General features: G+C 48.6%; 2 protein-coding genes across 5 annotated transcripts; one reads left to right on the top strand and one right to left on the bottom strand.

Moving 5' to 3' along the window:
- Positions 1–733: 733 nt before the first annotated feature.
- On the top strand, positions 734–13,725 carry atxn1l (ataxin 1-like). Of its 2 annotated transcripts, none has more exons than XM_077023781.1 (3): positions 734–860; positions 4,366–5,519; positions 6,571–13,725. In XM_077023781.1, the coding sequence occupies exons 2-3, from the start codon at positions 4,491–4,493 to the stop codon at positions 7,924–7,926; spliced, it is 2,385 nt and encodes a 794-aa protein (XP_076879896.1). In that variant the 5' UTR covers positions 734–860; positions 4,366–4,490; the 3' UTR covers positions 7,927–13,725. The 2 variants fall into 2 exon arrangements, with proteins under 2 accessions (XP_076879896.1, XP_076879897.1); XM_077023782.1 differs by having other exon boundaries at positions 735–860; positions 4,414–5,519.
- Positions 13,726–13,877: 152 nt separating this feature from the next.
- On the bottom strand, positions 13,878–23,614 carry znf821 (zinc finger protein 821). Of its 3 annotated transcripts, none has more exons than XM_077023779.1 (6): positions 23,133–23,614; positions 19,271–19,402; positions 19,049–19,161; positions 18,172–18,270; positions 17,732–17,898; positions 13,878–17,619 (listed from the first exon to the last, which is right to left on the bottom strand). In XM_077023779.1, exons 2-6 carry the CDS (start codon positions 19,353–19,355, stop codon positions 16,848–16,850), a joined length of 1,236 nt encoding a protein of 411 aa, XP_076879894.1. In that variant the 5' UTR covers positions 19,356–19,402; positions 23,133–23,614; the 3' UTR covers positions 13,878–16,847. The 3 variants fall into 3 exon arrangements, with proteins under 3 accessions (XP_076879894.1, XP_076879893.1, XP_076879895.1); XM_077023778.1 differs by having other exon boundaries at positions 23,146–23,614; XM_077023780.1 differs by lacking the exon at positions 18,172–18,270 and having other exon boundaries at positions 23,146–23,614.
- Between the last annotated feature and the right edge of the window lie 122 nt (positions 23,615–23,736).

The following is a 23,736-nucleotide window of genomic DNA, read 5'->3' as shown; positions in this document are numbered from 1 at the left end:
ATATATATATATATATATATATATATATATATATATATATATATATATATTGGACTATAATTTTAAGTCTAACAGTTTTAAAAGCTAAAAACAATGACTTCATTCTGATCTATGGACTAAGACACACTGGACACAACGCATTTATTAAAAGTTTAATGTTTTGTTAATTAAGTAATTCTTTAGCCTTTATAACATGTTTCCAGACCAACTTGAGCTAAAAAAAAAAACTATGAGGTGATGAATGGACTTATTACCTGACACACACAGATCTTATTGGATTTATCCACATTATACCCACACAGATCTTATTGGATTTATCCACATCATACCCACACAGATCTTATTGGAATTATACACGTCATACCCACACAGATCACCAAGTCCCAAAGCCGTGTTGACTCCGCAAACATCGTCAATGATCACGTCCAACGCTAGTGACCGTTACGAATTCAGTTTGAAGTAAACTGAAATATAGCCCCCACTTCAGACTATATATATATATATATATATATATATATATATATATATATATATATATATATATATATATATATATATATATATATGTAATAGACATATATATATATATATATATATATAAAATAAACGGACCGCACGGTTAATAGCTGTGGACCTGCGCAGAACAGCGCAGCGTTTGCGCCCAGAACGCGCAGCTCGCCCCCCCCCATCCCCCCTCCCCCTCACGACGTGGTGACGTCATCGGCGCGCGCCACCGGGGGTTCGTCTGCTGGCCTCTAAAATGGGCAGAAATCAGCAGCCCTGATTTTGATCACTGATTTACTACATGGACTCGTCGAAAGCCTGAAGCTCGAACGCGGGCTGCACGATGCCATGCGGGGGTGAGTCGGTGTCCGGAAGACGATTCGGTACAAATAAAAACGTACACTTTGATCATTTGAAGACGCGAGTAGCCGTTTAGCAGCGGGCTAACTAGCTAGCTCCCCTCACACAGCGCTCGCGTGCCCGTCACAACGTCCCGGGTGTGCGGGGTGATTTTAGTCTTTTGGGGGTTTTGTTCGAGTACTAAAGCTTTTTTTAACAATTCGTGAATTTCAAAAGTTTATTTTGGTGTCAAACCAATTAATGTACGAAACCATGATGTATTGGTTTCCTGTGCAGTTTGCCATCTTGCCTGCTAGCTTAGCAATCTTAGCGAGGAGAGCCATAAACGCTTAAAGCTCGAGCAGCTCCACCATTCTTACTGCTCCATCCACCTTACAGTCATTCTTACTGCTCCATCCACCTTACAGTCATTATTACTGCTCCATCCACCTTAGTCATTCTTACTGCTCCATCCACCTTACAGTCATTCTTACTGCTCCATCCACCTTACAGTCATTATTACTGCTCCGTCCACCTTACAGTCATTCTTACTGCTCCATCCACCTTACAGTCATTATTACTGCTCCATCCACCTTACAGTCATTCTTACTGCTCCATCCACCTTACAGTCATTCTTACTGCTCCATCCACCTTAGTCATTCTTACTGCTCCATCCACCTTACAGTCATTCTTACTGCTCCATCCACCTTACAGTCATTATTACTGCTCCATCCACCTTACAGTCATTATTACTGCTCCATCCACCTTACAGTCATTATTACTGCTCCATCCACCATACAGTCATTATTACTGCTCCATCCACCTTACAGTCATTATTACTGCTCCATCCACCTTAGTCATTATTACTGCTCCATCCACCATACAGTCATTATTACTGCTCCATCCACCATACAGTCATTATTACTGCTCCATCCACCTTACAGTCATTATTACTGCTCCATCCACCATACAGTCATTATTACTGCTCCATCCACCATACAGTCATTATTACTGCTCCATCCACCATACAGTCATTATTACTGCTCCATCCACCTTACAGTCATTATTACTGCTCCATCCACCTTACAGTCATTATTACTGCTCCATCCACCTTAGTCATTATTACTGCTCCATCCACCTTACAGTCATTCTTACTGCTCCATCCACCTTACAGTCATTCTTACTGCTCCATCCACCTTACAGTCATTCTTACTGCTCCATCCACCTTACAGTCATTCTTACTGCTCCATCCACCTTACAGTCATTCTTACTGCTCCATCCACCTTACAGTCATTATTACTGCTCCATCCACCTTACAGTCATTCTTACTGCTCCATCCACCTTACAGTCATTCTTACTGCTCCATCCACCTTACAGTCATTATTACTGCTCCATCCACCTTAGTCATTATTACTGCTCCATCCACCATACAGTCATTATTACTGCTCCATCCACCTTACAGTCATTATTACTGCTCCATCCACCTTAGTCATTATTACTGCTCCATCCACCATACAGTCATTATTACTGATCCATCCACCATACAGTCATTATTACTGCTCCATCCACCTTACAGTCATTATTACTGCTCCATCCACCTTACAGTCATTATTACTGCTCCATCCACCTTACAGTCATTATTACTGCTCCATCCACCTTACAGTCATTATTACTGCTCCATCCACCTTACAGTCATTATTACTGCTCCATCCACCATACAGTCATTATTACTGCTCCATCCACCTTACAGTCATTATTACTGCTCCATCCACCTTAGTCATTATTACTGCTCCATCCACCATACAGTCATTATTACTGCTCCATCCACCATACAGTCATTATTACTGCTCCATCCACCTTACAGTCATTATTACTGCTCCATCCACCTTACAGTCATTATTACTGCTCCATCCACCTTACAGTCATTATTACTGCTCCATCCACCTTACAGTCATTATTACTGCTCCATCCACCTTACAGTCATTATTACTGCTCCATCCACCTTACAGTCATTATTACTGCTCCATCCACCATACAGTCATTCTTACTGCTCCATCCACCATACAGTCATTCTTACTGCTCCATCCACCTTACAGTCATTATTACTGCTCCATCCACCTTACAGTCATTATTACTGCTCCATCCACCTTACAGTCATTCTTACTGCTCCATCCACCTTACAGTCATTCTTACTGCTCCATCCACCATACAGTCATTCTTACTGCTCCATCCACCATACAGTCATTATTACTGCTCCATCCACCTTACAGTCATTATTACTGCTCCATCCACCATACAGTCATTCTTACTGCTCCATCCACCATACAGTCATTCTTACTGCTCCATCCACCATACAGTCATTCTTACTGCTCCATCCACCATACAGTCATTCTTACTGCTCCATCCACCTTAGTCATTATTACTGCTCCATCCACCTTAGTCATTCTTACTGCTCCATCCACCTTAGTCATTCTTACTGCTCCATCCACCTTAGTCATTCTTACTGCTCCATCCACCTTAGTCATTCTTACTGCTCCATCCACCTTAGTCATTCTTACTGCTCCATCCACCTTACAGTCATTCTTACTGCTCCATCCACCTTACAATTAACAATATACATATTTAATCGATAAATGTGCTTTTTCGTGAGTTCTACGTTTTATTGTTAATCTAGTGGTGTATAAGAGAGAAATAAATCTCAGAATAAACCACTGACGAGCTGGTCCTGTTCACTTTTATCTGCCTGAGCGTTGACATCTCATCTCCCGCAGTTTATTTTTCTGAGTTTAGATTTAGAGTTCTCCTTTGACATTTTGAGATTTATAGCATTTAATTTTGCATTTATATTGCATTAATATTGCAAAAAAATCGAATATTTAACTTCTGATGTAGGTTCCTGTCCATTACACAATGACTGAAAGCATGACAACCTGTTGTACTTTGTGTATTGGTCTGATAGTGTGTTTTTAATAAATTAGGGTTGGGACATTTTATACGAAATCAGAATGAGAACTCAGTAATGCACTCGTAATGATTTGCTAAAAATAGCAGTTACACATTTATATACTTTACACCAAAATAAGCCTGAAAGAAATACTAAATCAGGGTTTACGTTTTGAAAATGCAGTTATTCTGTATTTTTTAAGTGAGTAAGAAATGTGTGTTTCATTTTGGAGGTTTATTTATGGCTTAGGCCTCACAAAAGCATTATGCAATAGCAATGCAATTAGGGTGGACAAATGTATGGATTGTTCTTGGCCTAAGTTCAGTCATTGCTGTAGTTTGGACTACTTTAAGTAAGTGCATGCCCTGTGGTCCTTGAGAATCCAAAATAAATATGATCTGGTGTACAGTTTATTTTATAACTCTTTAAATGTATGACAGTAGTTTGGTTTTAATATAATTGCAACCAAATAAATTGGGTTCTCTCAACCATAGTAATGGTTGCAAATTAAGAAACCTTATAAGAGGGAACCTGTGAGTAAATAGGAACCGACAGTCACGATGTGTGTGCATATGTAGGTAAGGTGATGGACACGGTCAACTGGAGGTTCTCCGATCTGATTCCAGCGGTGCCGTCTCTGTGGATGTCAGGCCCCGCCCTTTCCACTGCTCACTAACGTTGCCTGTACCCAGTCTGGAGCACCATGAAGCCAGCCCAAGAGCGCAGCCAGGAGTGCCTCCCTCCGAAGAAGCGTGATCTTCCGCACAACAACATCACCCACAACAGCAACAGCAGCAATAGTGGAGGAGGTGGTGGTGGTGGTGGTAATAGTGGAGGTGGAGGAGAGGAAGCGGCGTCCTCACAGAGCTCTGGAGCGTCTGGAGAACCCCAGGGTGGAGGAGGTGGTGGGGAGTGGGTGCGGACTTCGAGTAGCCTGCACTATGGAGTGGAGGGCCCAGAAAGCCTCGCAGGGCTCCCTATGGATCAGTACAGCATGCTTTATAAAGTAGCACTCCCCTCCGTCACCTACGCTCCCACCAGCCTCCACCCTGTGCTCAGCCATATTTCCCCCGCCTACACGGTTCCCTCCCCACTTCTCCAGCACACTGGCATCCCCTACCCCCCGCTGGGCTACACGCCAGTTCCCCACTCGTCCCTGCAGTTTGTGGGATCTCCTTACGCGGCCGCCGTGCCCTACGCGGTGCCCCCGGGCTTCGTGCCCGGCCCCTTGATCTCGCCCCAGTCGGCCCTTCCTCAGACGCACCCGGTATCTCACCTCGTCCCCTATCCGTCAGTCATCCAGGAAGGCGTGGTCTCGTCCCAGACGCAGCAGCCCGTGCCGGCCCACGCCTTCGCTAAAGTGGCGGCCCCCGCGGCCCTCCCCCTCCTGCTGTCCTCCGAGCAGGCTGCAGCGCAGCACCAGCTGGGCGCCGTGGGGGTGCTGCCCGCAGCCGACCTCAGTCCCCGGGCCGTGCCCGTGTTCTACCAGCCCGGGGGCGCCAGGGCCGCCCATCTGCAGCGGGAAGCCCACAGCTGTCCGCCGGAGCAAGACGGGGAGGTGAACGGAGGCGAGAGGGAGCTGGAAGAAAGGGACGGCGCCTACCTGACCCGGAGCGTGCGGCCTCCCCAGGCCCTCCCTGGTGGAGTTGTGATGGAGCTGACGGAGCGGGCGAAGAGCCGCAGACAAGACGGCAGAGTGTCGGAGCGCAGCACCCCAGACACAGACCTGGAGGTGAGCGACCACTGAGTGAAGTTCTAGGGTTAGCCTGGTGGGTACGTGTGGGCTGGGTTATCTGCCCGTTACAGTTCAGATTATTTATTATTAAAAAAAGATGAAAATGCCATTTTTATGAATGGTAATCTTATGTAAAGGAATAAAAATAAAAGTTAAAAATAAAAATCCAGATTCGTGTACAGAGCTGGACAACAAACACGTATGTATTAAAGGTAAGGGGCAAATGTGCTGTCTGTTACAATTTTAAGAATGTAAAAATCCTAAAGGACTGTAAGAGACATCATAAGTTTGATTTCTCACTAAGTGATGAGTTTTTTTAATGCAAGAATTGAAAGTCATTAACCAAAATGTCACCTGCCTCATAAGTGAGTGTTTCATCAGGCCCCTGTCAACACAGTGAAGATAAAGATAACTTAGTGCTTTATGATGTGGTCCTGTATTTTGTCTTTTGTAACAGTGTCATCTTAAGTAACATTGGATGTTTTTCATGTGGTTTTCAGTGTGATTACTTGAATCTGTGTGTATATAATATATATATCATCATTTAGGATGATAGAGTAGCCACGTGGGACATTTAGCCTCAGTCCTTTAATTTGCCACCGGTTGCACCATTTGCTCTACTGCACTTCCTTTATTAACTCCAGCCTGGGGCTGTTGGCGGTTGGGCAACTGACAGGCAGGCGGCCACTTCTTTGAAATTGCCAGATTGCATTTTTTGATTTACTATAACAAGAAACTACAGTGGGGAATTATGATGTAACCAGGAAATAGAAGTGACTAAAGGAGACAAACCAAACGTAGGGGTTTTCCCTCCGCAAAGCAGATATGGGAAACGTGCCTCCTAAATGATGCCCGGTTTGTTTAACCCTAACCCTCCTAAATGATGCCCGGTTTGTTTAACCCTAACCCTCCTAAATGATGCCCGGTTTGTTTAACCCTCCTAAATGATGCCCGGTTTGTTTAACCCTCCTAAATGATGCCCGGTTTGTTTAACCCTCCTAAATGATGCCCGGTTTGTTTAACCCTAAGACTTCTTGCATTGCTGCAGGTTCAGCAGGTGGTTGGACGGCTAGCGTCTCCGGTCCACAGCGCGAGTCGCAGAGATGTACCGCATGGCACATCCCAGAATTCCCAGCGGAGCAGAGACGTTCAGGTGGAGGGCAGGACTGTGTATGGGCCCCCCCTCGCTGGCCAGCTGGACCTCAGAGCCCCAGCTCTTCAGCACCAGACAGTTCAGCCAGGCCACGCTGTGATCCTGGCCAACGGGCAGCCGGTCCTAGTGCCTCTTGACTACCATCATCATCATCATCATCATCAACAGCAGTACCCGGGTCAGCCCAACGATTCTGTGGCAGCTGTGGCCTCTCCCACTCCGTACTCCAAAGCCTCGGAGCCCGCCTCTACGGCAGGCCTTCCGGAGAGGACGGCCACGGAGTCGCCCGGCCAGCCACCCCCGCTCGCGTCTACTCCGGCCCCGCCCTCAGTTGCGGCTCCGCCCCTTATCCCCGCCCCGCCCCTCGCCACACCCGGCCCCGGGCCTTCACACTTCATGAAGGGGGCCATCATCCAGCTGGCCACCGGGGAGCTGAAGCGCGTGGAGGACCTGCAGACGCAGGACTTTGTCCGGAGCGCGGAGGCGAGCGGAGGCCTGAAGATCGACTCCAGCATGGTGGTGGACGTCCGCGGCAGCCAGCAGCGGCCCGGCCTGGTGGCGCTGCACTTCACCGTGGGGGAGCAGCAGAGCCGGGTGACCATCGACGTGCCCCCCGAGCACCCCTTCTTCGTCTTCGGCCAGGGCTGGTCCTCCTGCAGCCCCGAGCGCACCGCCCAGCTCTACGGCCTGGCCTGCCACCACCTCCAGGTGGGCGACGTGTGCGTGTCGGTCGCCCTGCAGCAGCAGACGGTGCCACAGCCCCGGCTGCCCCCGCCGGCCCAACCTGCGCTCGCCAGGACTCCTGCCAAAGCCAACGCCACGCCGGGCAACTCCGCCCCCCAGCCCATGGGCCCCCCGCCGCCCCAGCACCCGCGCCCGCCCGGCCAGCTCAGGACGGAGCGTGCCCAGAGGGAGAGGGACCGAGAGAAGAGCGACAAGGACGAGCCCACGCAGGGGGCGGTGACCTCGGGCCACGGTGACTCCGCCCCCCGGCCAAACAGGACTCTGGCTGATCACTCCCGTAGTTACTATTTGCACAGCGAGGGGCACGGGCGCCCCGCGGCACCCTCGGCCCCCACCTCGGACAGCTCCTCCCACAGGCGATGGTCTGCCCCCGGCTTCCAAAGATACGCCATCAAGACGGAGGAAGGGGTCAGGGCTCCGCCCACAGCCTCCGGCTCCTCCCGCCCCTCTTTCATCCCTCAGGAGGTTAAACTGTCCATCGAGGGACGCTCCAATGCCGGGAAGTAGCAGCAGTGGCGTCGGAAATGGCGGAGGACGAGAGCGAAGGAACAGGAGAGAATGTAGCCTCAGAATGTTTTGAGATTTTGCACACGTCAGATCACACACCCCCCCCCCCCCCCCCCCCCTCTCCCCTTTACTGTTCCAGGCTGGTGTGAGGGTGCACAGGCGAGTCGGTGCCCTCTGACTGGCGTTAGTAGAGGCCGTGGCAGACGTCTGGCATGGCCAAATGTCTGCGCTGGCGAAATCTCCACCGCAGCCATTACAGTCTGCTTCCCTGTTCTGTGGATGAAACATAATTACGTTTGGCGATTCTCGTGGCTCTTGATGAACAGCTTATTGAAGGACGGTTCCCGGGGGAGGAGGGAAAACGGGATGCAGCCATAGGATCTTTTGCCATCCTGTTTTTTTTGTTTGTTCTTTAACACACACACACACACATACACATGCATGCACACACACACACACACACGTACACTTTTCCTACTTGATCAATTGTTTGGACTCTGCTACCTAAAGATACCTGAAGGCACTCTCTCGCTCTCTCGCTCTCTCGCTCTCTCTCTCTCTCTCTCTCTCTCTCTCTCTCTCTCTCTCTCTCTCTCTCTCTCTCTGTGTTTGAGTCCTTGTTGCTATATTGAGCTCTGGCTTTGACTGAGACTTCAAAAATTATCTTAAAAGTAATTATTTTTTTTAAGGGGCGTGTCATTCTCATGTGACTGCACTTCAGCCCCGCCCTTTCCCCCCCCCCCCCCTGCCTCCTGCTTTTTCTCAGCGGGGTGGTGCTGATGGGTTGCTATTTATAGTGTGAGAATGATAGTCTGACTACTCGTCCTCAATCAACCAGCCAACAATCAACGTCTAGGAACGCCCTGAAGGTTAGATACGGCTCCTGTACTGCAGTGGCCATCGCGCTGTCCGCAGTGGCCATCGCAGTGGCCATCGCAGTGGCCATCGCAGTGGCGTGCTCTACCTGTGCCAGTTTTGTTTTGTGTTTCCAGTCAGCATTCCAGTGAACTGTCAGCATTAGTAACTAGACGTCAGCACTAGGCCACGCCCCCCGAACCCCTACAGCTAACTGCCTCTTTCTAGTACCTCACGGCCAGAAACGATCCTCAGTCTGGCGGTTGACTGTATCATGTGTCTTTGTCCTGGAGACATTGTCCTGGTGTCCACCAAAGTACTCACCACTCACCAAGCTGAGACCAAATGCGTAACGGCTTCTGGCTGCTGGCGACAGGCCTGTTGCCGTGGAAATGCAGCCGTGGCTCGCTAGCGCCGGGGCGGTGAGCGGATCGGCCCGGTAGCCCGTGGTGGGTCGTCTCCACTGGCATGTACGGGCAAACCCTGCACAGTAACCAAAAGTGAAGCAATAGCTCTGCTAGAGCCCAGGGCTGGCCCGTTCCGTTCACCACACCTTTGTACATGGTTTTTTTTATTCCGTGTTACGGATGTAATGTACTTAGATTCATTTAGACTACTAAATGTTTATCTTTCTATCTAACCTTTCGCTTGCTCCTTCCCTACCGATGCACCGTGTTCCGTTTTCGTTTGTGTTTGGTTTGCTTAGCCGATATTATGACGGTTACTATGTAGGTTTTCACTAAAGGCATGGTGGTGAGCTTGTGCAGCAGGTTCTGTTTGGATGAGACGAATCTCGCTGGTGAAATAGACCCCCGTTCCTTCTTACCACCGGTGTTATTAGAGGTCCCGGTTACCTAAGCACACCTAGAGATTTAGTTGAATTATGTGGGGGCTTTCAGGTCTGCTTTCCGTGTTGTTTTTCTAGTTGATGTTCTTTTGTACAGCGCGGGACTCTTTGTCCTTGGCAATATTAGTTGAGTGACTTCTCAAAACAAAAGTCTTTTAATTGCACATGGATGCGTTCATAGATGATTGACACTGACCTTGGAATTTGAATCGAACCTCTTGCACGTGTTTTTCTGTGAAGTTAAACCTTGCGTGTAGGGTTTTCATTCTGGCTTTTGAGAAACTGACTGGTGTGGTTGACAATGTTTACACGTTAGCCAAGCGAAAATGCTGCAGTTTCCTTTCGTTTTACACCGATTCGATTGTTGGTGAACAAATACAGACATTAAGATTAAGTGCAATTAGATCAAGTGTTTATTGAAAGTAACTTTATTCGAAATGGCATTCCAAAAAAGAGCACAACATTCCCTATATGTGGTGGATGTGATTAATTTTGGATTAACAATGTTGTGTGTTCATGTCATGACCACTTAAGTATGATCCTCATTAGAAGAGAGTCCGTGCATCTCACTTTCTACTTGTCCCTCAGACAAAGCGATATTTGCTAGGTCATGTTTTAGAAAGCATAGTAATAAGTTATTTGGGTCGGGATTACATTTCATCATGAGCGACGCTCTTATTCTTACCTCCTCTTTCTTTCCAACCTAATAGGGCTTTAATAGTGATTTTTTTGTTAATTGTAGGTGATGGAGAATGTTGGGTTCTCTCTCTGTAGCTCTCTCATCTGTATTACCACGGTCTGGATGTTGCACAGGTAGCATTGCCTTCTACTAATCTTCACATGTAGAGTGGCAGGTGGTTTGACCTCATATAGGTGACCTTTGGCTGGTGTAATCTCACTGCTTTTTTTTGTTTTTATACCTATTTTGCATGGTCTTGAGATATATAAATATAAATTTTCCCCTCTTCATCCAATAACTGATCACAGAACAGTTTGTGTCCCTCGTTGACTCCAAATCGGTTGTATTCTTTCGAATGGTTTCGTTTCAGGTAGTTCGGTTGTAGGCTCTGGGGGTGACCCCTGTTAATCGGCGTGGTGGAGATGCGCTCCACCGTTTGACGGAGCCCCACTTTCACGCTATTTATATACACGGGAGCCTCAGAACTGGTTCAGACGCCACACCCTGTCCTTCCTGCTCCCCGCCGCTGCCTCCGTCTCCTTCGCCTGGCTGGCCAGCCTGGGATGAGGCACACGGAAGGGATGGTGGAAGTCCGTTACGGATGGCCCGGACACGGCGACCCTTGTATCCCATCCCTTTGTGGGCCGAGTAGGTCTGGCCTGCATTGTGACTACGCTTCAAGGTTATTGGGTACGTTGGGTAGGTCGTTCTTCTTTGTACGTCGGTGGACCTGTTTAGCAGGTTTTTCGAAGTATTTGATGTTTCTTTGAGACAAGCAATACCTTTCCACACAGATTACCTGAACAATGTGCAGTTTTGGCATGTACTATGCAGGAAACGCTCAGAATGTTCACAGCAGTCTCCTTGTTTACTCAATAAGCAACTGGACCGTTTGTATTCCACACGCTATTGGCTGATACAGTCCTCAAAGTGACTGTCCCCTTCCTGGTTTTTTTTTTTTTTTTTTTTGAGGGGGGGGTTCAACCTTGACGTAGCCATCTGTGTTGCATCCTCGGTGAAATAATCCACATGGTTGGTTACCTCCTTCTGTTACCAATCAGCCAGATCTGTTTTCTACTTTGTTGGGTAACAGTTGAAGATTCTTTTATCGTTTATTTTTATTTTGTTTAGTTGCTTTGTTACTGTACGTCAGGCCGGCAGGTCTCCGTCGCTACTCAGAGGAGTGTCATGCGTCACTAACCCGACGGGCCCAGGTGGGGGCGAGTGAGCTGTGTATGTAATGCTTCATCAGAACCAGACCACACTCAGGCCCTGCCACCTCCCATGCACTGTATCTGAGAAGAGCCATGTATGTGCCTTCCCCATCGTCTCATCTGTGTGCGATTGCTCTGGTCTGCTCCAAGCCAACCCTTTGCCCGACCGCTGTGCTCTGCACGCATCCACTCTGGTCTGCTCCCATGTGTTGTAGTTCGTCCAACTATATGGTGGTCTGATAATCCTCCCCACTGCTTTCTAAATCGCATCAGACACACACTTTTGGACAGGGTCTCGTGGGAGGTGTGTATGCTGCCCTTGTGGTCGTCTCGCATCTCCAGCCTCTTACGAGGATGATTCATGGACTGGATTATGTATCCTGTCATTGTTTATTTTATGTCTTATGTACACAAACTGCACAGCGCCACCTCTAGATGGATAATGAGACTGCACTCTGACCATTACGATGTGCATATGCCTTTAGCAGTATCTGCTCATCCTGCTCCATGTAAAACCATAAAGCGTATCTAATCTTTACCTAATCACCCACTGTACTGTCCCCTACTTTAAATGAAAGATGTCTTGCACTTAATCCCCCTATGTGTTGGTTACATAGTAGCCCTTCCTCTAATATTGAATTATATGCGAAACTATGTTAAAACAATCATCCAACACTTATGTGTTTGTGTGTGTAGATATAAGATGGTAAGTTTTCTATATTATTGAGACGCTTGTCAGTAACGCCTTAAGATGTACATCGTTTGTTGTTAATAAAACAACACTTACGGGTGACTCTCCTCAGTCTGACTAAACATGTCGTTCTCATCCATTCTGATTAGAGCAGAAAGGGGCAGTGCACCCTTTAGCAAGCTATCCTGACTCCCTCTATAAGGATTAAAACTATGTCGTTTCAATGTGTTAATTGACAATTACTCGGTAAAACAAATTAAGACACCCATTGTGTGCCATTCTGGCTCTCGCACTGTGTGTGTCTGCATTTATACACACAGTATGTATCTATATCAAAACGCAATATGAGCTTCATATAAAGTGGACATCTTCAAGTGTTTTGAGTTGATTTTAGTTTTGATCTTGTTCACAAAGGGCAAAAGTCAGGTAAACCTCCACCCTAGTGCTGCTGATGTGGTGTGTAGGTCAGACGTGCTCCCACACCCTCGTCTGCCTGACGCCTGTCTCGTAAATCCACATCACTGTCGAGCGTCTGCTTGCCATAAAAGTGAGATTCATGAGGAGCTGATGGGCAGAGTACAAATGGCCTTCCAGCTCTAGTACAGCTAGAACATCAGAGGTCCTCTCGCGTACGGACTAATCACCGCGAGTGACCAGAGTTCACCACAGGTGACGAGTCACAACTGATGTCCACTTTCATGCAGTGTCTTGGCCTCGTACTACAGCGGTTGCATTAAGTCGGGGGGGGGGGGGGGGGGGGGGGGTGTTCAAGTTCTGAATCAGTGACAGTACTCTCACTTGTCTAATTGAGGCTTTAAGATCCTTCCAGAGTCCATCATGGTACCTAATTGTTTTTGTGTGGGACCCAGATTGAACAGTGTTGCAGTCCAGAGTGGGTAATGGAGATTGACATCAGGAGAAAGAATGGTTTAACATTTTAGAGGAGTAATTATGTACTTTCAAATTTGACATTGTACGTTTTGGCACTAAGTGACACTGCTTTTTATGTGACGTGTGACAAGTTATAAAAGAAACAGCATCTTTCTTTAATGCATAAAAGATCTGCAAAATATATGCAATGACGTGTATGTAATATTCAATCCTCAAGTATAATCCAGGTTGTATGAACTTTGTATAGTGAGTTTTAATATCGTATGGCCGTACCGATATGTATTAATTCTTATCAGAAGCCTTAGAGTTGTCTACCCAAAGTGCTCCCTTAGACTACCCCACACCTACCTGAACTTTACAAAGCATTAATAACTATATTTTGTTGCATTTCTTTCTCTCTTCTTTTGTACCCTCTTTGAATAAAATAGATTTGTACTGTATATTTGTACCTCTCTGTGAACTACTTAGGGCGATTTTTTTTGTTTTTGTTTTGCTGTTTTAATTCTATGTAAGGACACAAAGATATTGTATTTTTATTGTTACAGCTAACTTCTTGGAAACATTGCATTTATCATGTTTGTTAAGTAAACACAATATAATATATATAATATTACCAAACTGACCCGCCTCTCTTTCCTGTTAATTTCTCGAAATTCCTAAGAGCCGAAGTGGTATTGTGCGTGTGATTTATGAGAAGAACGAAGCCCTTTGTGCGGAGTTGGTGGTCCATTTCGGCGGAGATGTGGTGCACACAGAGGCAGCTGAGACACGGTCTTAGCAGTCAGGTCAATGTTTATTCCAACATTCTCTTCCTGATTTCAGCGCAATCTTTAGACACATTAATTCAGGAACAGAGAACAGCTTTCCGAAAGGGCCGTTCGGAATCATGAGGACACGTGTTCTGTTTCACTTCTGCTCCGTCTTAATCATTTGGGCCTTTGTAGACATCTGTAAACATTGATCGTGGAGAGAGTGCCCTGATAGACTAACAAAAGGCCATTTGTCAGTAGGGCCCTCTCCTTGGATTACTTAGAACAGAACTAAGCAGGCATACAATAACATAAGCTCATAAAATATCTAGGACAACATGCAAGAACAGTCCTCAACACCAGATCAGACTCCACAAAGCTTTTCTGAAGAGGAAATTAACCGTCAACTAATTTTTGCCTTTTTAATGCATTAGATGTCATCATGGCAACGCATACCACTTGGTTTTAAGTAATTAAACAAAACAATTGAAGAAGTAGAAATGCTTTCATCTTTCATTTGAAAGTATGCAGGGCTCGTATTAACCAAGCTCAGGACAGCAGAGGAGTCCTGACTGCAGATGGGTTTTGTGACCAAGATCTCCGAGATGGGGAGGAACCACAAACCCTCGACTCAGAGATGCTTTGTGAAAACCAGTCCTGAGCAGCTAAACTGGCTCGGCAGTGGAGCCCCACCGGGTCCTGGTCGAAACAGCCGTCATCTGGGGTGACGACGCTCCACTGTTGACGTTATACTAAACTTGGGCTCCGTGACGCTAGGCGCTGCATGGCGCATGGTCCCGTTCGTTTACTCGGTCTTGCCACACACCCAAAGACCAAGGCCACCACATGTGGGAATGCCAAGGAGAAGCTTCTGTCCACTGTGACCTGTGACCTTACATCCAAAAGAGCTTGAGGTTCAGCACCTGTAGTGCGAAGGGCTTTGCAAGACCTCACCTCTGCCTCTCTAGATTCGCCTGAGTTGTGTAATTTTGCTGCATTGAAGTCCTTTTCCGTTAACATCATCTGCATAGTATTAGTACAAAGTGTCGAATACAGTTTTTGAGTACAGATCTTTGCATAGTGATTGGAGCCACTCATGAGAGCTGTATTCAGAACTTCCCTGCCCCTTCTTCTAAAACCTGTTCCTCCCACCTCAGAAACACCTGGGCATGGTTCAGACAAGAAACCTGTCAACAGCACATTAGTCTTTTCACTCCTGCAGAGTTGACCTGTTCAACATCGAAGAGGTATTATCAAGTATGTGAAACAAAAAAAAATCACCGAAAGGTCTTTGTAAAACCTCAGTGGTGAACGGTATGTCAGTTATTTCAACAATAAATAACTTGAATGAAACAAACAGCATATGGTGAAGTATAATGCTCACCCTGTATTCCAGAGGTACTCGCTGTGTGCAACAGGCAGTGTAGGTGCCTCAAAACTATTTGCCCTAAATGAAGCGCTGTGAATCAGGTCTAAATATGCATTACGCTAGTGTAAACGTTATTCAATAAATATTCAGATTTAACTATTAATATACATTATCTATCATTAACCTATAGCATCTACAATTTCCAGTAAATTGCCCACGAATTCTGAATGTGCTCAAAGCTTCAGATTAGACTCCTCCCACATTCAGCCAGATAGTTTTTGTCTTTCATGCAGTCTTATTTTTTTATCTTTACACAACAGTACATTTCAAACATGTCATACCAAAACTAAAAATGATACCTGACTCGATATAAAACTAAAACAACTGTTCAGTGACAAAGGCAGCGTATTTTTGTTTACACACGCCTCGAATGCGAAGGCAGGCGTACTGAGGTGCCGAGCACCACTAGAACAAGAGGTAATAAAACGGACCATACAGTGACTACAGCGGAGAGGGGGGGGAGGAGTTGGTCGCCACTGCTAAAGCGGTCACGGAAAACCCACGCGGACAACATTCCCGCCTCAGCCGAGGGGTTCGCAGTGTGAACGATGTGCAATACTGAAGGGACAAAGGAGGTCAATGTGACCGGTAAGAGAGTCGCTAGCGCACGGCGACCCCGTCGGTCTGCGACGAGGTGGACGCGCTGCGAGGGAGGACGAGAGCCTGGCTTCTCTTGGCCTCCGGGCCGGGCGGAGTGCTGGCAGCTGGCCCGTACTGTCTGGAGAAGAGTCAAGTGTGCCGTTCCGCCCGGCACACGGGCTCCAAAAAGGTCAACCCTGCCGAGGAACCCGGGGGCCAGACGGATTCCGTACGGACCCGTTTGTTTACAACGTTTTTCTTTTAAAGCATACAGTAGTACTATATGCCAACAGTCATGTGACAGGGCTTTTCAGGAGATGGTGACAGCATAGTGACTATCCCAGTGCATTGTTGATGAATGATGGCGTTTTGAAAGACTGGTGTTGGGGAGTATTGGCAGAGAAATTCCAAGTAGCAGAGCAAACGTAACACAGAGTGTTTTTAAGTGCGTGTTGGCATAATGAACGTAGAGTCTGTGTGCGGGCCTCGATAACCCCTGCAGTGCAGGCGGAGGTCGTAGGTCAGGCTGGGAATCGAGTTGGCTTGTGCTGAGGTAGTCGAGTACATGGTTGAGTTGAGCCGGCGACCGGCTGTGGCGTGGAGAGGGAGCTGCGGCTACAGGTACGGGCAGACTGCATCAGCAGGCCGTGGGCGTGGCCACACGTCTCCCTCCCCTCTCTGTAGGTCCTTGTGCAAATAGAGACCCCTCCTTCTGGAAGTGTTGTACTGAGCGCCAGATCTGAAGAGCGTAGACCCTGAAAATGGAACAAGACAAATCCCTGTACAACATAATTGTTTATAAAGCAGGGAAATGAGTGTTTACCCTGCTGTTAACTTTTTCCATTTCTCGTATAAATAAAAGGTAGAGTCTTGGATTCATTTTGTAAAACAGTTCTGAATCAATCACACGTCTGGAATGGTCCCCCCCCCCCCCGTTTCAGGGTGCAAACTGGAGCTCTCGAAGGTCTGAGAAACGTGCGTGCCCGGTTAGGGTAGCTTCATGAACAGCCCGTTGTCCATGGAGGACACGGGCATGGAGAAGGGGAACTGGAAGAGGTTCATGTCGGCCGTGAGGGCGGCCATGGCGGCGGGATCGTGCTCGATCTGCGTGCGCAGGGACGGGTCGATCTTCTCCAGCCGTCTCTTCAGCCTCTTGGCCTCCCTCTCCCGCACCAGCCGGGCCTGCCGCTTCTCGGGCGTCTCGTTGGCCCGCTTCAGACGCATGGCGTCCCGGTCCCGCTGCAGCCGGCGGGCCCGCTGCTCCTCCGACTCCTGCAGACGCTGCATGCGCTTGGCCTCCCGGTCCCGCAGACGCCGCAGCTCGCGCTCCTCTGCCGTCTCGCACGCCCGTTTGCTCTTCTTGGCCACGCGCTCCCGCTCCAGACGCTGCATGCGCGCCTCCACGGGCTCGTTCTTACGCCTGACCGCCCACCTGCGCACCGAGGGCGACTGCCCCCCCACCAGCTGCTGGTACGCCACGCAGCCGTTGCACACGAGCAGAACCCCGGCCGGGTACACGGGCACGGGGCCCAGGAGGTCGGGCAGAGGCGGCAGGCTGGGCGACGGGCTCAGGGCGTCGGGGAGGGAGGGCAGAGAGGGCCCCGAGGAGAGGAGGCTGTCTGGGAGGGAGGGCAGGGCCGGGCCCGGACCGGTGCCCTGGCTGGGCACGGCGCCCACAGACAGGGCCTGGCCCATGGAACACTGGTCTTCACCGCCACCGTCCATGCCGGCAGGATTGAGGAACTCCTTCAGCTTTTCCCTGCAGTGTGGAAACAGCACAGAAAAAGCTCTTATTGGATGAGGATTCCTGTAACCGCATCAGTTTGAACTTTTCCGACAGTGTGGCGCAATTGTGGGCACGGCTGGCAGACCTGTTGAAGTTGTTGGTGTCGGTGAATCGAGCGCCACACACCGCACAGTTGGAAAGTCGGTCGTCCGAGTGAATGAGCAGGTGCCGTCCGAGGGAGCCCGGTGAACTGAGAGAACGCCCACACACCGGACACACGTAACTTTTACCACCGCCCACCGCCGAAGTGTGCTGCTCACCACAAGAAAAGAGTCAAAGGAAAATGTCATTATTAACACTTAAATCACTTCATAATAACATAACTTAATTGTGCATTACATATGAGCGTTTCACCTGACCCGGTGCATCAGTGTAGCCCCAGAGCACAGGAGTGAACTACGATGAAACACCCTTCACATGTGGGTACGAGAGGAGTGTCACGGGGCTCTAGGAGACCCTGAACCTCCACTAGTGTCGCAGCGCCCCCGAGTGGACTCAACGAGGCTTTGAGCGTGGTGTCCTCACCTGATAGACGTGTGTAATCAGCCTCTCTGGCATGCTGAACTCCAGGCTGCAGAGGGGACATACATAATTGCTCCCCAGGTCTGTCCCCCCCTCGGTCTCCTAACAGACACAACGTACCACACAGGGATGGCGTTAGGGCACGTCCAAGAGCCAAGGCCAAGACTCAGGCTGACACTAAGAGTAGAGAGGAGCCGTGACGTTCAGAGCGGGCGTCCGCTAACGGCTGACTCTGCTGGAAGGGCCCACGCGGGGGTTTGTGGGTTTAAGGTGCCGCGGTAGTAACGTGTTGCCAGTTTGTGCATTTACACGCACTCCCCACACTGCGAGGCACACGGCCCGGCGTGGCTGCCAGCGTCCGCGAGGACACGGGAGCATGGCATATGAGCGCACCCCCCCCACGTGTCCGCGTGACTCAGTACCACCGTGGCACAGACACTCTGCCAGAGGTGTGAATCACGCTTCAGAAATAACCATCAAGACGCGCTTCCCCGTACAAGCGGGAGCTCCTTCACAAGCACGGAGAAAAGCTCCGGTTCTGACGTCTTCCAGAACCTTCCATCCGGGCCCAGCACCGAGTGCCACGTCAGTGTATCTGTTCACTTAAGTGGCCTAGATTTCCTTTGCGGCTTGCTGTTTTATTCAGAATCAGACCATTAATCAGCAACAACTCAGGAAGACATTTCTCGGGGGGGGGGGGGTTGGGGGGCTTCAAACATATATAAACATCTAATCCCCAAGCAAAGACCGACACTTCCCAACAGAGCAGCTTGTGCCTGGTGACTTCTTGTGTGTGGCCACAGTAGCTGGCACTGGGATGAGGGGGCGTGACCTCCTGAGTAACACGCTCACACTCTGACGTCTCGACCGTCAGGCTCACCTCCTTCACGGCGCCGTCGTGAGCCGAGCGCTGGCTGTCCTTACTGCTGGGCATGGTGTCATCAACAGACGAGCTGGAGGAGTTCTCCTTGTCCAAGTCGCTGTCACTGTCATCTGGAGACGTACAGCAAACCGTTAAACACGGCCAGGTGACGACGGGACGGCCTCTAGCGGAGCTAGTGCTGATCAGGCCCGGGCGTGACCCGGCGCTCGCGAGCCTCACCGCTTAGGCTGTCTTGATCTTCGAGTTCTTGGGAGCTTCCGCTGTGGCAGGCGGGGTTCTCTACAAAGTCGTCTCTAGCCTGCATCTCCGAAGTGTGCTGTGGGCCGGGGAAGCCAGTCGTGTGAAACGGCCCTGCGGATCAAAGAGGAAGCAGTGACTCCTCTGTAAGCTATAAAGTCAAAAGTTCAGAAACCCTACGCATGTACGAAGGTCCTTTGCGCGGACGTTACCATTTAACCGAAGAACATGCGTCCCGACAGTAAAGGAAGAAATTAAGAAATGGCCACAGTATCAAGGGTACTCTCACAGGGAAGAACCTTCAGAAAGAAGAACACTCAAGTCCATTATACTTTTGCTGACCAAATTGCACACCACACAAAAAAAGGAAAAAAGTATTATACAAAGTGGGTTTCTGGGCACAGACATGCATACAAGTTTCTACTGAGCTCCAGAATCTGCCTTGGGCAAGGCATACATTAATATCAAGGCATACATTAATATCAAGGCTGAAAATTATTTCATGCTGTACTGTGGCTGCAATGTCCAAGACAGAATGGAGTCAGAACATGCACGACAAAGGCTCGGAATAATGCAACAAAACATAACAACTGTGTGCATTAGCACATGTGCAGTCACAGAACAGCCCACCCCCTCGCCCCTACACACACACACACACACACACACTTATCCTGCAGGAAACAGCCGGACCGTGCCGGCTGCGACCCAGAGCTTCGGCTGTGAGAATCGGCTCCTTCACATGCGTGTGTTCGCCCACGCGGTCCTGCCTCCCCCCCCCCCCCCCCACGCATCTCATTACAGCCTCGCTGTCTCTCCGCCTGCGTAAGACCCAGCTCCACTCCAAAGCTTAATTATGTTCAAAAACACTGTCCTTAATAGGACTCTCAGAGGAAACCGATAGAGAGTCACTGAGTAAATGTATGTGCCACCATCTGTGGAGGACACAGCGATGCTCACGTCACGTCACGCTAAGCAGGAGTTGAAGGCCAGGCTATGTTTCCTCATGTACTTTTCTTCAGCTCACCTGCAGAGAGGCTCAACATTTTTTTTTTTTTTTTTACACATCCTTCAGCTACATTTTTTTCTTTTTTCTTGGCCTGCTACAGTATTTCAGTAACATTTACCCAGTTCAATCTACAGCACCAGTCTTCATTAGCATGTCATCCCAGTGAACAGAAGCAGGCGTTGACGATTTTCACCACCCCTTCCACCACCAAACTCTCACTCTATTCATGAGGCGTCTGGGCCCGTCTCACAGGGTGTCAGAAACGGGGAGGATGGGCTCACGAGTGCTCAAGTATGAACTGTAATAGCAAGCTGGCTTGACGGCACCCAGCCAGTGATTGATGTGGGAGATGCCCATCCCCCACTACTAGGCTGTGTCTGTACATCTGTCTCCCTCCCTCCCTCCCTCCCTCCCTCCCTCCTCCTCCTCCTCCTCCTCCCCGGCTTGCTCACACACTCTCTGCCACTCTGATGTTATCTCCGAGTCTGTGTGTCTGTAGGCAGGAGGTGACGCAGTGTCTGACTGAGTCCAGACAAAGAGACAAACTCATCAGCCAACAGACATGGGAGAAAGAGCCGGCGAAGGCTCATGAAGGGGGGGGGGGGGGGGGGGGGTGCTAATGAAAACAAAAACACACAAAAGACAGAGAGAATGCCAAAAACTTAGCTTGGTCGCCAAGCCGTGGGGGTGTGCTGGGATTCAAGCTGCCCACCTCTACTCCCCTACCACGACCCCCCCCCCCCCCCCCAAAAAAAAAAAAAAAACCCCAGACGGACAGAGGACAGAGCGCACACAAGACAGGAAACATGGGAGTTTGGGGGGGTCTGAGGCCCCAAGCCCTTTCTGTTGTGAGCACTCTGCTTCTCAGAGTTAAGCAACGCAGACAGACAGACATCAGACAATCAAACCAGTCATGCAGTCCAGTGCTCATTTTAATTGACAAGAGTGGTATTTCAGTTTCTGTGGAAAAGAAAACTGGATATGCCTGGTCTTCTAAAACAGTCAGGCTGAAAAAAAGAGATACTGAACTGGAAGATACAAGTCCTGTAGCATTTGCTAAGGTAGAATCAGTACTCCTGATCCAGATCTAGGATGTACTGATCTAATCATCCACCCTCCACCTCCAAAACAGACCAAAGACATGTAAAAATAACTGGATTCTGAGTACAGAACTCTGAGAGTACTGAACACAGCAATTATCAGCACAAGTGTGATTAGACAGGTAACTCTCAGCAACCACATGTTGTTAGGTCTCCTCAGTTGAAAATAATAAACTGTGAAGTCCTTCAAAATGATATTAAAGAATGCATAGAACGCGGCCTTAAGAAATGTTCTTCGGCCTGTTCCCATCAGTGGACTTCTGTTTTTCTGTGTGTATCTCTGCGGAACAAAGCAGCACTAATGTGTTCTCACAACAACACAAAGCAGAAAAACTACATTCACAGACGTTTGTTTGGCAATTGTCATAAGCGAAGGGCCGAGATGCCTCATCACGTTACTAAGAAGAAACAGCCCACCATCCAACAGCAGCCAGAGGAGGTGTGGAGGTACATATTTTGTCTTGGTGTTCATAACCACCAAATAGAAAGAAGTATCCATAACCACCATATAGTGAGAACAGTGTCTCACAGAAGGCAGAAGACTATAATAAGGCAATAGGTAACAGGTATGAATGAAATCAAAGTGGTGCGTTTTCAAATTAATATACAGTGTTCATTTTGGACAAGTTATGTCAGTGTGAGCTACAGATAGCCTACCAGTTACAAAAATGCCCTGTGGGTTCCCACTAAAATAAAAATATCTATTAGGAACTTGTGATGTGCAAGAACCACACACAAGTACCATAACTACCAAGCTTAAGCTGATTTTCTTAATTTATAATATACTTTAGCAAATGTGATGCCCAGTTAAGGATAACTAATCTTTTTTCTCAACCTAAAACTCCCATATTCAGTCAGAAAGTCCAGCCGACAGCAGACATCTATCTCAGTTTCGTTCAGACACACATTCGCAGTCCTAACTTCGTCCTGCACTACTAAAACACTGGAGTGCGCCCGTAAGCACCAACTAAAAACCAGGCCGAAAATGAAAGAAATGATTATTAAGATGTTTCCGCGTTAGTGTGTAGTAGTAGTATTAGTAGTATTCGCTAAGGGAACGCGACGGGTCTCCTAGTCTTCAATGTTGAGACATTTCATCACTCGTCCAAAGGTTCAACATTTCAACTGATCTCCTAATAAATCTGGCCGAATGTCTTGAGCGAAGCAGGTAGACTCAGTACGAGTGTGTGATCCTACACTAAGGACCAGATTACACACTCCAAACTTTTGGCTGTGTTTGCCAACACAAGGCAAAGGGGCAAAAAGTTGTAGCATCCATCAAGAGTGTGGAGCACAGGAGGAGATGTTGGAGCACAGGAGGAGATGTTGGAGCACAGGAGGAGATGTTGGAGCACAGGAGGAGATGTTGGAGCACAGGAGGAGATGTTGGAGCACAGGAGGAGATGTTGGAGCACAGGAGGAGATGTTGGAGCACAGGAGGAGATGTTGGAGCACAGGAGGAGATGTTGGAGCACAGGAGGAGATGTTGGAGCACAGGAGGAGATGTTGGAGCACAGGAGGAGATGTTGGAGCACAGGAGGAGATGTTGGAGCACAGGAGGAGATGTTGGAGCATAGCAATGCGGATGCACCCCAACACTCAACAGCAAACTGCCCACCAATCTCCAAATGCATCTCTCGGACGCATACGAGTTGGCTGAATCCGAACCGGAACATTTGTTAAGCGCAACTGCAATTAATTATCCAATATAAATCGATTAAAATAGTGTGTACAATACCTTGGATACCTACAATTCACTTTGAAAGGGTTGGTCTGTTTTCGTCTTGACATATTATCCCCCCACTCCCTGATGGAAAAAAGTCGAGTCTCCTCCTCGATCCGACAGATTAGATTTTATTTCTTGTCCAATCCGACTACGAGATCAATGCTTTTTTGGAGGTCCAACTACCCCAATACAGAAAAAACCATGTAATAAGATCGGCGAGCCGGCGATATAAACGGTCCAACCCGGAGAACTGAGCTAGCTACATTGGACAAGACAATAAGGCTCGTTTTAATTAGAAAGAAATAAGACGGGATAGTTTTGCGTGGAGACACAACAATATTTCCAGCATCGTGGAGCGTTAATTCCGGCTGCGGCGCCTCTCAAAAACAGCAAAAAACGACGCGAACGTCAGAACGTCCTATGAAGATGTTCCTCGCGCAGCCCCGCGAGCTGCTCTGCGAGCTCGCGCCGCACACACTGCGCGCGCAGACACGCACTGCGCACGGCGCGCGCCGACACGCACCGCACACACTTCTACTGTTTGGTTTCTAAAGGAAACACCGAAACGCATTGTGGGATGCATACCATAGAAGTGAAGGACAACGATTGAACCGGC

The sequence above is a fragment of the Brachyhypopomus gauderio genome, chromosome 12 (genome assembly GCF_052324685.1).
Source record: "Brachyhypopomus gauderio isolate BG-103 chromosome 12, BGAUD_0.2, whole genome shotgun sequence".
Taxonomy (NCBI): Eukaryota; Metazoa; Chordata; class Actinopteri; order Gymnotiformes; family Hypopomidae; genus Brachyhypopomus; species Brachyhypopomus gauderio.
Note: the sequence above shows the minus strand (reverse complement) of the source record. Positions and strands in the feature narration are given on the sequence as shown.

Excerpts from the sequence above, each read along its gene's own strand:
- znf821 (XM_077023778.1), bottom strand. The coding sequence starts at position 23,185 with ATGTCAAGACGAAAACAGACCAACCCTTTCAAAGTGAATT. Across the intron at positions 19,403-23,145 it reads CAACCCTTTCAAAGTGAATT|GGCCGTTTCACACGACTGGC; the intron begins GTAGGTATCCAA and ends TTTGATCCGCAG. Across the intron at positions 17,899-18,171 it reads TGATTACACACGTCTATCAG|CACACTTCGGCGGTGGGCGG; the intron begins GTGAGGACACCA and ends TGTGGTGAGCAG.
- atxn1l (XM_077023781.1), top strand. The coding sequence starts at position 4,491 with ATGAAGCCAGCCCAAGAGCGCAGCCAGGAGTGCCTCCCTCCGAAGAAG. Across the intron at positions 5,520-6,570 it reads CCCCAGACACAGACCTGGAG|GTTCAGCAGGTGGTTGGACG; the intron begins GTGAGCGACCAC and ends GCATTGCTGCAG.